This window comes from Stegostoma tigrinum, chromosome 2, assembly GCF_030684315.1.
Source record: "Stegostoma tigrinum isolate sSteTig4 chromosome 2, sSteTig4.hap1, whole genome shotgun sequence".
Classification (NCBI taxonomy): Eukaryota; Metazoa; Chordata; class Chondrichthyes; order Orectolobiformes; family Stegostomatidae; genus Stegostoma; species Stegostoma tigrinum.
In genome coordinates this window covers 61222343-61234665 of record NC_081355.1, presented here as the reverse complement: position 1 = coordinate 61234665, position 12323 = coordinate 61222343, and the positions used below count along the sequence as shown (strand labels likewise).

General features: G+C 38.3%; 1 protein-coding gene across 3 annotated transcripts in view; it reads left to right on the top strand.

Annotated features, from left to right (window-relative positions):
- rbms3 (RNA binding motif, single stranded interacting protein) overlaps positions 1-12323 on the top strand; it is a 1261622-nt gene that overhangs the window by 514298 nt on the left and 735001 nt on the right. For all 3 annotated transcript variants that reach the window (XM_048556972.2, XM_048556941.2, XM_048556951.2), the window contains exon 4: positions 1478-1651. In XM_048556972.2, the coding sequence (XP_048412929.1) occupies positions 1478-1651 (174 nt within the window). The remainder of the gene's footprint in view (positions 1-1477; positions 1652-12323) is intronic.

Genomic DNA, 12323 nt, shown 5'->3' with positions numbered 1-12323 from the left:
CAGAAATGCTTCCTGTTTGCCACTGTCTGAGTGCGACTTCAGGATTTGGTGGATTTTTAGGCTTTGGCCCAGAAAATTCCTGCAGCTTCCAAAATCGTACAAACATTTTATTCTTCAGCAAGAAGCCTGACAGAATATGCTGAGGAAATTTACGACAGCCTGAATTCTTAATCAGCAGCTACAGGAAATTTAACATGCGCAGGAAATTGTTTGCCCACTTTTATCCTTCATGCATGTGTTGAGAATGCTGAAGCCGGGAGATACTGGGGAGTTTAAAAGCTTTATTTTCTTGGATTAGAATTAGAAGTACAAATTGTGAGAAAGTGTGAAAATCATGACATGAGATTTTTGATTTTCTCAGTTTTAATCTGACACGCAGGATTTAACCTGCTCAAGTTCTTGTTTTTTATTTGTAGACAATGTTTTATTTAACGGACAATGCAGCTTGTGTCTTTACCTGTAAAACATGGGGACACCCTCAATCACGCCAATATTTGCCAGCTTTCAGTTAACTTTATGATCCTTCCTGTTGCTCTGACATTCATGATAATTTCATGCCAGCCTATCTTTGACCTAAGTTCACGCTCTCTGATGGCTGACTGCTCCTTCACGCTTTCTGTGTTGTTTCATGGGCTCCATTTCCCTCATTTGGCAGCTGTTTCTTCAACCTCTCTATATCTGCCCATTGGAACTGTCTCAACATCTCAGTTTTTGCTCTCTGCTTTCTCTGCAATTGTGTTTTCTCTTGATCTGCCTACGAAGCCTCCTTTTTCATTTCATCCTCATTTGTACCTGCAAAGTGCTCCAAGGTATTTCTTTGTGAATAAAAACATGAACACAATGTAACATTTCTATTGCTGCTGTCCTTCCATCCTTTTCATTGTGCTGTTTATAGAAATCAATAAATATGTATTGCAATGTTCAACAGCTCAGTGAGAGACTTCATAAGTATAGAACCATACAGCGTGGAAGAAGACCATTCAGCCCATCATTAGAATTAATAATGAGAAACAAGAAAGAAAGCAGAGACCTTGAGCAAATATTTTGAGTCAGCTTGCGTGGTAAAACACTTTGAAAGCATCATAATAAAGTTTCAAAATCAAGGCAAAAGGGAGAGAAGAACTTAAAACAAGGACAAGAGAACAAAATATTTGACAAACAAATAGATCAAAGGCTGACAACATGCCCAAAGCTTATAAGAAGTGGCTGAGCACTTATCACCATCATAGCTTATTTTCTACCAGGATCAGTGTCCATTGGTTTCTGATGTTATATTTTCACAATAAAAAATGCTTGAAAATTTAAAACATTTTGTGAATAAATTGCACGCTAAAGTGGAAATATATTAAAACCTCATAATTCAAAAGGGTTAATTTCTGAGGTTACTATTTATTTGATCATAAAAAAATACCAAATCATGTCTTATATTTGCTACATACAATCCTATTTACAGTTGTCTTTTAATTTTTCCTAACAGCCAGGTCCTGCAGTGAGAACATACCAGAACAGTAAGGCAAGGGTCACCATGAGCCCTGGCTTTACCCCACAGTGGAACAACAACCAGTCTGCCTGGAACAATTACACCTACCCCAGGGCTAACATTCACTATCAATCCCATGCTAGTTACAGCTACTGCCCTGGGCATCCTGCTGTAAGTACGCCAACTGGGCATAATTAAACTGAATGATTTACTACAATGTCTAAAATGCAAGTTTAGAAAGTAGGCATTATATACATTGGACTACTTTTGCTGGCAAAGAATAAAGTGATGACAGTTTGGATAATATTTGATAGTGCTCTGTTAACTTTGGGTGTGGTACTATGAAGCAATTTTGATGTAATCTAGAAAATTCAGGTAAGAAACATGTTCACCACTAGATGTTGCTACTCTTTTTGAGTGCTGTCGTTCATGGCAAGTTTTAAGATTCCCAGCTCGGATCTGGACAATTAATAAATTGTTTATCTGTGGTGTTATATTTTCCTAATGACACTAACAATCTTAAGAGTCTGTGCTACCTTTGATCCATGACATTCACAGAGAATTCTAGAGAGATCCAAGAATGATCAATTTATGTTGAAATTGTAAAGGCTTTTACAAAGAGAGTGTGTCTAAGTTCATGATAAACAGTGGCAGAAAATGCTGTGAATTTGACAGAGAAATATTGATAATTGCAATGTAATGAAAATATATATATCATTTATTGTCATCTTTTAATGCATGTTTGCAGAAGAACTGAAATTGCTTCTAATTGTACATTTGAAATCACGCTACATCTTGCTTAACGAATTGCACTAACCTTTGTAGGAGATCTTTGTTCCACTCAGGAACAAATCATAATCATGTTAAAGAAATCATCATAAACTGGGGTACTTGGGGTTGTGGAAATTTTGGGGAAAAATGTATAAGTGAACTCTTAATTACCCTTTACAGGGATTCTGCATTAAAACTTAGCCTCTGGCTTTGTAACTTGTATTTTTATTACTGTTGCCAGAAATATTTATATCTACATATTTATCAATTACCAACTGTTACTTGATAATCTAGTTGATCTATCATGGCAGTGGTCAAGATGAGTTGAATGTTCTACTGTTACATGGTGTGTAGAACATGTGATCCAGCATTCATGGATTTAAACAAAAGAGGTTTGTATGAAGATGCTTAGAGATGGTGATGTGGTCTGGTTGATACTTGAAAAATACCATTTTCACTGACTATGATAGATAAATAAAGAAATTGTTTCCTTATACACCACACCCACATAACTATTTACATTTCATGAGAAATGAAATGGGTAACGAGAACTGTTAAAACAACAACAACTTCGCTGTCTACCTCTATAACATTTTTCAGACCTACAATTCCCAACTGAATCCAAAGCCTCTTGCATGCTCTCAGTTTTTATTTCCTTGTCATTGACCTCCTGATAACCAGACTTTCAGATTTGGAATTAAATCCCTAAATCTCTTCATCTGTCTAAGATTTTCCTTCAGACCAACCTCAGGATTTTTCATTTCTTTCAAAATATCATATATGGCACAGTGTCAAATTCTGTTTAATAATTGCTGCTGTAAAGCATCTGTGGATGCTGTATCACAATAAAAAGCACTTTATGAATGTAAATTGTTTTTGTTTTGTTTGTATGCTGTTTAGGCACTTCACAGACAAGTAGGCAGTCAAAAAGCTGAGCCAAGAATGGAAATATTAGCAGGGATGGTTAAAGCCTTGGTCTAAAAGGGAGTTTATAAGGAGAGTTCCAAGGCATAAGGTAGACATTGGCCACAGAGAGATTTGTGAAAGGACGTTAGAGCCTCTGATTTGGATGGTTGAAAGCTTTGAACAATACTGCAATGGAAAAGGAGGATACACATTAGTGCAAATTTGGAGAAATGTATATTTTGTGGATGTTTGGAACTCAGGGCAACTTGTGGCACCTTGGATGTTTAACAGGTTGATGTGAGATATTTTCAGATGTCATTTCTTTGAATGTCAAAATGCAACAGACATGAATTGGAGTGAAGATGTGTAAATAGATAATGTCCAAGAGTAGTTTTATTGTGATACTACACATGCGATATCTGGTGGTTCAAGAGCACAGTCATTGCATTTAATAATCAGGTGCACTCAAGGAGTCAGAGTTATTTTCATTTGAAAGCAATTGGCTTAAATATGGCAGTAAGAGATACATTTGCATTTTCTTTAATGTAGAATGATTTGAATTTAGACGAGTGGACACAAATAGTAGGATGAGATAACTTTCATACAGCATCCTTAAGCAAAGATTTATCATCCACATTGTGAAGCTGCTTTTCCACAGTTATCACCTCTAGAATAGATTAGCGACGCATATAGAAAGAAACAATTCAATATCAATCTTCTGAAGGGAATTGGGCGAGGTCCTCCATATCCAATAATCAATGGATACTGTATTCGATTGGTGAAGTTTTTTTATTCTGCTCTATAAGTATATTGCAATAGGTGGGAAGGTGGGTGATGAGGATGACACAGATAGTTTTCAGAGGGATGTATACAGGTTATGTGAATGGGAAAGAAAACTTGGCAAATGGAATGTAATGTGGAAAGATGTGAAATTATTCCCTATTAGTAGGAAGAATCAGAGAGCTGGATATTATATAAATGCAGAAAGCTATGAATGGATAGCTTTGAGAGTCATCATCCATGAATCACAAGAGAGGTTGACTTCTGACTTCAACGGTTAACAGCGAAGGGAAATGGAATGTTACTGTTTCTTTCAAAGAGAACGGAATATAAAACTTGGGATTATACAAAGATACTAGTCATACTCAAGCTGAAGTGCTGTGAATAGTTTTGGGCCATTCATCTAAGGAAATTATTTACATTTGAGTGGACCAGAGAAAATTCTCCAGGCTGACACCAGGTATGGGAGTACTGTCTTATGAGAAGAGTTGGAGTAGGCTGGGTCTGTACTCGTTGGAGTTTGGAAGATCCTTATTTGGAGATGACCCTATTGAAACTTACAGGATTCTTAGGAGACTTAAATAGGGCAGAAAGGTTATTTCCCCTTATAGGAAGGTCGAGGATCAAACGGCATTATCTCTGAATAAGTGTTTGCATATTTAAGTCTGAGATGAGGAGGAATTTCTTCTCTCAGAGGAGAGTGAATCTGTGGAATTCTTTACTGCAGAGGGTGTTCAGGCTGTTTCAATAAGTATATTCAAGGCTGACATAAGCAGATTTTTAATCAATAAGGGAATCAAGGGATTCATGATCTTGTTGAATGGTAGATCAGACTTGATGGGCTGAATGGTCTACTACTGTGCCTGCATTTTATGATCAAGTTTTCGAAGTTCTAGTATCAAGCAGTAAGAGAAGTTTTACAGTTGCTATATAAATACCAGCTGTTGTTGACCAGTCATAGTGTAAGACTGTCAGAAAAGCTGCTTCCCTAAATGTGGCCCTAATCGTCAACACTTTTAATTATCTAAAAATGTTTGAAACAGGAATACTGGTGTTTGGTACATGCAGAAGTATTTGTCTGAAAAAGTATCTGCTAATCTGATGTTCCAATCTGGCATCACAATTCTTTCATTTCTATCTACCACCACCCTGTTATTTCCATTATGTCAGATTGAATTTCCCAGAATGTTTTCAGGCCATTCTGGCACAGGGAAAGAGACTGCAATATTAAAAGTTGAACACCCAAATGGTTCTTTGAAGCAAGTATCCACAAGTACATATATGAAAAGGTAAAACATGTGGCTAGAAAGATTTCCCTATTGGGGAGAATGGACAATGGGGATATCCTTTCAGTTTGCACGTTAGCAAGACATTACTGTATGCACTTAAGTATACAGCAGGTAAATCACTAGGAAGTGAATAAAAGTGACATAATACAACATGAGAATGACCTTCATCTGAGTTAGATCTTGTCAGAAATTACTAATCTTGTCATGTGCTGTACACCTCAGTTACATTTGGTGTGATACATCCTCTTTGGTGAGTTTTATTATTTTTTCACCCCTGAATTATTATTTTTAGGGCCCACATCAATGGCAAATCTCCTATAAACAGGAAATCTATGTTATAGAGTCATAGAATCATACAGTGTGGAAACAGACTCTTCAGTCCAACTCATCCATGACGACCAGACATCCCAATCTTACCTGGTCCCATTTTTCAGCATTTGGCCCATATTTCTCTAAACCCTTCCTATTCATGTACCTATCCAAATGCTTTTTAAATGTTGTAATTGAACCCATCTCCACCACTTCCTCTAGCAGCTAATTTCATACACACACCACCCTGTTCCTGAACAAGTTACTTCTCAGGTCCCAACTTAAATTTTTCCCCAGTCACCTTAAACTTGTGAGCTCTTTTTTTGGTCCCACCACCCCCCAACCCAAGGGAAAAAACCATGGCTATTCACCCTAACCATTCCCTTCATGATTTTATAAACCTTTGTAAGATCTTCCCTCAGCCTCGAATGCTCCACAGAAAATGGCCACAGCCTATTCATATAACTCACCAGTCTCAGCAACGTTCTTGTAAATCTCTTCTGCACCCTCTCAGGTTTAACATCTTTCCTCTCGACCAGAATTACACACAGCATTCCAAAGATGGCCTCATAAATGTCCTATACCGCCGCAACATGGCATCCCAACTCCTACACTCAGTGTTCTGACCAATGAAGGCAAGCATGCCAAATACCTTCTTCATGAAGCTCTGAGGAAGGGTCACCAGACCCGAAACGTTAACTCTAGTTTTTTTTTCATCGATGCTGCCAGACCTGCTGAGCTTTTCCAGCAACTGTTTTTGTCCTTGATTTATAGAATCAGCAGTTCCTATTGGATTTTGTTTCATCTTCTTCGCCACCCTGTCTACTTGTGACTCCAGTTTCAAGGAACTATGCACCTCCACCCCAGGCCTCTTTGTTGACCAACATTCCCCATGGCCTTACCATTAAGTGTAAAATCCTGCCCAAGTTTGCTTTACCAAAATGCAGCACCTCACATTTATCTAAATTAAATTCCATCTGACACTCCTTGGCCCATTGGCCCATCTGTTCAAGATCCCATTGTACTCTAAGATAATCTCCATCCATGTCCACTATACCACCAATGAAGAGAATATACAGATATTCAGAAGCAATGCAAACAGCAAATGCAATTGAATATCTTGTGTTAGGTCTTTTTAAAGAAAGGTCTTACATCAAAACAGGTGCATTTTTTAAGCATATATAATTGATTATTGCTTTCAGTGGCAGAACATCGCAATAGAAATCATTACAAATAGTTTAAGTGCCATTTCAAAAAGCATAAAGTATTACAAATACAGATTCACATTCAGTTCAACTTCAAGACTGGACTGTCTGTTACTCATGGCTAGTCAGATATAATGATGTTGGATCAGTGTAAACACGCAGTTGGATAGAATGGATGTGCAGACTCCCAACGGTTATGATAACACATCAGTGGCAAAGAAAGGCAGGGCAGGCATGGCAAAATTGTCATTTAGTCTAATATTAAACTCAAACATAGTGATTTTTCTGTGCTGAATGATGAATTACAGTGTTTTTAGCATAAGCTGTTAAAGCATGCAATTAACAGAAAATTAAATAATTGACGAATTGTCCTATTAAGCTGACTTTTATGGGGATAGCAAAGTGCTGTACTCCACACATATTATTATAGCAAAGATGATTGCTGACAAAATAATTGCTGAAGAATTTGTGTATTTTGGTATATGGTTAAACTTATTTAGACTTGCATGGAATTTTTCAGTTGGGGTAGGAACACATGGACAGGTTTAGGCCATTCAGCTCCTGGAACATGTGCCAGTATTTTATTGAATAATGACCAATCTGTACCTTAACTCCATTTCTCACACCTTCTCTGTGTTCCTTGATACTTTTGCCTCGCAAAAATCAAACTGAGGCTTGAAAATTCTAATTTGTACAGCATAAACAACTCTTTAAGAGTAGAAATTCCAGCTTTTCTCATCTGTTTGATGACAAACTTCCAGATTTAACTTGCAGGAGGTCTAGCGTTAATTTTATATCTCCTTCTTTGTGTATAGTTTTTGGTTGTCACAAGCAGAAATGATCACAGGGAGGGTTTTCTGAATTCATTGTTTTCTTTGACAGCTTAAAGAGGCTATTAAAGGATTAGTTATCTTTGATGTGGTAGCTTAATAGAAGTTTCTTTTCTTAATAGAATAAACCCTTGAGGTTTTCAAAAAAAAAGCTCTGTACAAGCTTGCACCAATGGGATTTTCTTTTTGCTATCTTGTCTGAATAGTAAAATCTATGTTAGAATTTTAAAACTTTATTTTATTTCATTTCCACATGGCCTTATGAGATCTGTACAGGGTGGATGTGAGTGCTGGGATGAATGGACCATGGGAGCAGGTGAGGAATATGAGTCTATAGTAGTTATCATGAAGAGTACAAAGGACAATGGGTGTGGGTGATCGGCATATGTTAGAAAGTAGGTTTAAAGGACAATGAGAACCAGTCAGTGAAAAGCATAAATTGGACTGAGTCAACATGGGACATGGGGGCATGAGGGCATAGGAACTATGTAGGTATGGTGGGTGAGAGCTCAAGAACCTAAAATCTTACAACACAACTGGTACAAAATCGGGCACAGAGAATGGAGGTAGGCCTTCTAACCATCTCATTTTCACCATCGCTGTAGTCAGTAGGCCCAATTCTATATTACCCCCAACCTGGCAGAATAAAGAATATAAAATTCAGGAACTTTTTTGCCAAGCAGGCGAAGTTACTCCAGAATATTTTTCTGATTTGCGCTCCCCTTCCTGGTTGTGAAAATCTGGGTCTTGATCTCTTTGTAACTTCCTGCTTCCAACTATACAATGTTTTGAGGCCATGGAAATATGTAGGGTAATTAATATTTAGGCACTTTCTTGATCTACCATGGTGAGATGGTTTGTTCATGACATTGGATTAAGATTGCTTTGTCAGGGAGTCATACATAGCACTTCATTACCTCCCCTAACCTTGAACTCAGACTATTAGAAAAAACATTTTCTTGGCCTATTTGTTTCGTTTATTTTCTACAGGTGCTTATTTTGTCAGAAACAGAGTTTGACGAATTTATTAGAGGTTTTCAAAGATGTAACTAGATAAAGAAAGACCTGTAGATATAGCATACTTGAGTTTTCAAAAGGAATTCATCAGGGTCACCGAAGGTTAATATAAGATACTCACGGAGTTAGGGCTAATATATTGGAATGCATACAGACCGGTTAACAAGATGTAAAGTGTCTGGATAAGTGGAGTATTTTTCAAGCTGGCAAGCTCTGATTAATGGAGTGCTGCAATGATCATTGTTGGCTCCTCAATATATACAACTCATGATAGAAACCAATGCTTGCTAAACTATTTCTCAATGTGATTCCACCTGAACACCTGAAAATAAGTATGACTCCAGACGCGAGCAAATATAAAGCAGCAATAAAGCTTCATTGTAACACTCATTAAGCAATTATTAAACATGGAGTTTTGTAAATTGGCAAATAATATTTACGTTATGTAAATACAGGAACAAAAACAAAGCTGCTGGAAAAGCTCAGCAAGTCTGGCAGCATCTGTGAAGAAGAAAACAGAGTTAACGTTTCAGGTTTGGGGACCCTTTCTCAGAAAATAGATCCCTTCCTCTGTTCTGAGGAAAGGTCACCGGACCCTAAACGTTAACTCTGTTTTTCCCTTCACAGATGCTGCCAGACCTGCTGAGCTTTTCCAGCAACTTTGTTTTTGCTCCTTATTCACAGCACCCACAATTTCTTCGGGTTTTATTATGTAAATACAACTTGGTTCTGGACTGATGGGTTCTCTTTAAGCTACGTCTTCTTTTCTTACTCTTTACGTTATTCAAAATGGCAACATTTTGTGACAGCAGTGGGAAAGCTTTTTGCTGTATTTCACTGCTTTTCTCGCTGTAAAGTACACATGCTAACAAAATCACTCACTCATTCAAAAATCATTCATTCATTCAAAAGAAATGGTAGAACATTTATTATTTGATGAATTCACATTACAGGCAAGCTGTCCATTAACTACACTTATTGGAATCAACCATTATCCCTTCAAAAAAATGAACGCATGCCTCTCTTCCCAATACCTTTCCCTGCACACAACACACTTTTCCCAGACTTGTGGTCTCAATCACCTCGAAAGACAAGAGCCGTCTTAAAAAACACAATCGTCTCCAAGTCACGCATCATTATGACTTAGATATTTCCAGCCTTGCTTCATCCTTGTTGGATGTATGACTTGGAATGTCCTACCATCTGTATTATGGGGACACCCCTGTCACCACAAGGAAGACAGCAGTTTAAGACATTCTCAAAACAGTTACCTGTAGGCAATAAGTGTGGCTTTGTAAATATTGCTAACATCCCTGGAATTGATTTTTTTAAAAATGGATTAAATGGTAGCGTTGAATCTCTCTTTGTGGCTGTTAGGGTTATAATGCTAGTAAACTTGGCAGTAGAAGCCATAACGTGGAATTAAAAAAATTCTTCAAAGAAGAATTATTGTTTGAGATGTGCCCAGGAAGAAAGGAAAGGATATGTTTGCAACTGTTCTCAGTAGATTTGAGATTGCATAGTAAGTTTGAAATTGACCAGAGCCAAACAGAGAAGAATATTCAAAAATGGCTCATTCGGGTCTGAATTCTAAACTGTTGGCTTGAAAGATGTCTAAGCTGAGTAGAAAGCTTGTTGGTGGTTTGAGAACAACAGACAGGAAAGGCTGTGGTTTACTGACCATGTTTACAGTTGCAGTTACAACTTCCTCTTGGCTGTGACCCAGTCTCACATTTCCATTTCCTTTTATAGCACAGTTGACAATCACTTTTTAATCCCGTTCCTGACCATCTGTCTGAAGAACCAAAAGGGTAATCCAGCAGTCCAGGAGGATTCATGAATATATTTGAAATATAGGTTATTATTGAAAAATTTTAGTTCAATTTATGCATCAAATACAGGGCTGACTTTTTTGATCAGTTTCGTAGAGGGTTTATCTCCATGAGGCTGAGAGAGGTTTTCCATGCTATCTTCCTAAACCTGCCTCATTACCTAGGCACCATGTCGCTATGGTGACCTTGCTGATCCTATTCTCCCTCTAGCCACTGGCAGAAATTCTCATTACTGCCAGGGATTCCCAGGATGCTTGGCACCAGCACCATCTTTAAAGTCCAGCCATGCACCCAGTCAAGCACTGGCAGCCCACAGCTGCCCTGCACAGCTCATTATATTTGCCCTGGCCATGCCAGGCTGGCAGTAATTGGCACACAGCTTTTCCATAGAGGAGGTGGAGTCACCATCTGTGGAGCATTCCTTAGGATTTAGGTGACTACTGGAGATCCAGAGGAGCAGGCAATGACCTGTAGTCACCAGGTTACCGCTTTGTCTTTTCTGTCCAGAATTGTTGCTGTCTCATTTCTATCTGGTGAGAGAATGGGAAACTGCAAATCAGCGAGCTGGAATAACATCACGATGAGAATGCATGCAAACAGGCCTCTTGTCCCTCACTGCTGAGATTCTCATCTCACTGTCCAACATTTAGTTGGGAAATGGAACATGTTTCGCTTGTCAACAGTGGAAGTTCCTCACTACCGATCGAACGTGATACTCGCAATTTTCTCGCCAAGGCCCACGACATTTGGATGCTGGGAAGATTCTGCCCATAATCACGGATTAACACAAGACAAAATGATTTAACACTGCAAATCCACCTGTGAGATCCTCCCAGGTTGTATCTCATAATCCAATTGACAAGTACTAGATTTAGGTGTGTGAGCCAACCTTGTGTATCACACAATGCCACTTCATCAGCACAAAAATCGTGTTTTGCTTTATTCAGCACATTATTCAAAGTTTCTTTTAGCCTACAATATGCTATACTTAGTAACTAGCCTAGTTTTTCACCCCTTGAATGGATGTTTTGCTTATCAAGGGCCAAAGGAGGCCGAGCCAGCTGTTTTGTGAAGATGGGCGGGTATTAACGACATACGAATTGTTTGCATGCGATGCTAATGACATTTCAAAGTGTCAGGATTATTCGCTTCTGTACTCATCATGTACATTGAAATCATTGTTGGAGGATTTTTCAGGATCTTGATTTATATACCAACATCTCCATCGTGAAGTAACCTGAACCTCAACTTCAGTCAATGTCACGACATAACACAAAACAAGAGGCGACACAAGAGAGGGTAAATCCTGACTCAGCCTATGGTTTTTCGTCCTCAATCCATCATTCTTTGTTCCATTTGCCAGGCTTTCAAATGCATACCAGAATTATTAAAAATAATGCAGAAATCCTGTGTTCCATTGACCAGTGTGTGGGCCTGCCTGACTGCCTGTATCAGGTATAGCACAATGATTGGTTTTTTTATAGAGCAGCAAGATTATTTCTGAGTGACTTAATGGATGTATCAGCCAATTGCTCATTGCGGACTAAAAAAATTCTCTAACGACATGGAGAAATGTTTAACCCAGCTGTGAACCGGGGGTAGAGTTACAGCCTTTCAAGCTCTATTTTTATCAATTATTATTTCAGTAAGCTGATTCAGTGATATATCAGAAAATTATTCTGTATCTGTGCTGGTAGCGGCTGTCAGACCCAACTCACTGCCAGGCCTGTCAATTACACTAGTGATAGAAGAAGATTAACCATTGGGACACATTTCATGCAGCAGTTCCCAAATATAATGGACAATTTTGAAGTCAAATTTCCAAGACTTCTCCTGATTTCCAATGGAGCCTTTGGTGGGTGATCATTGAAAATCCTGACAGTCAGCTTAAGCAGCCATTTATA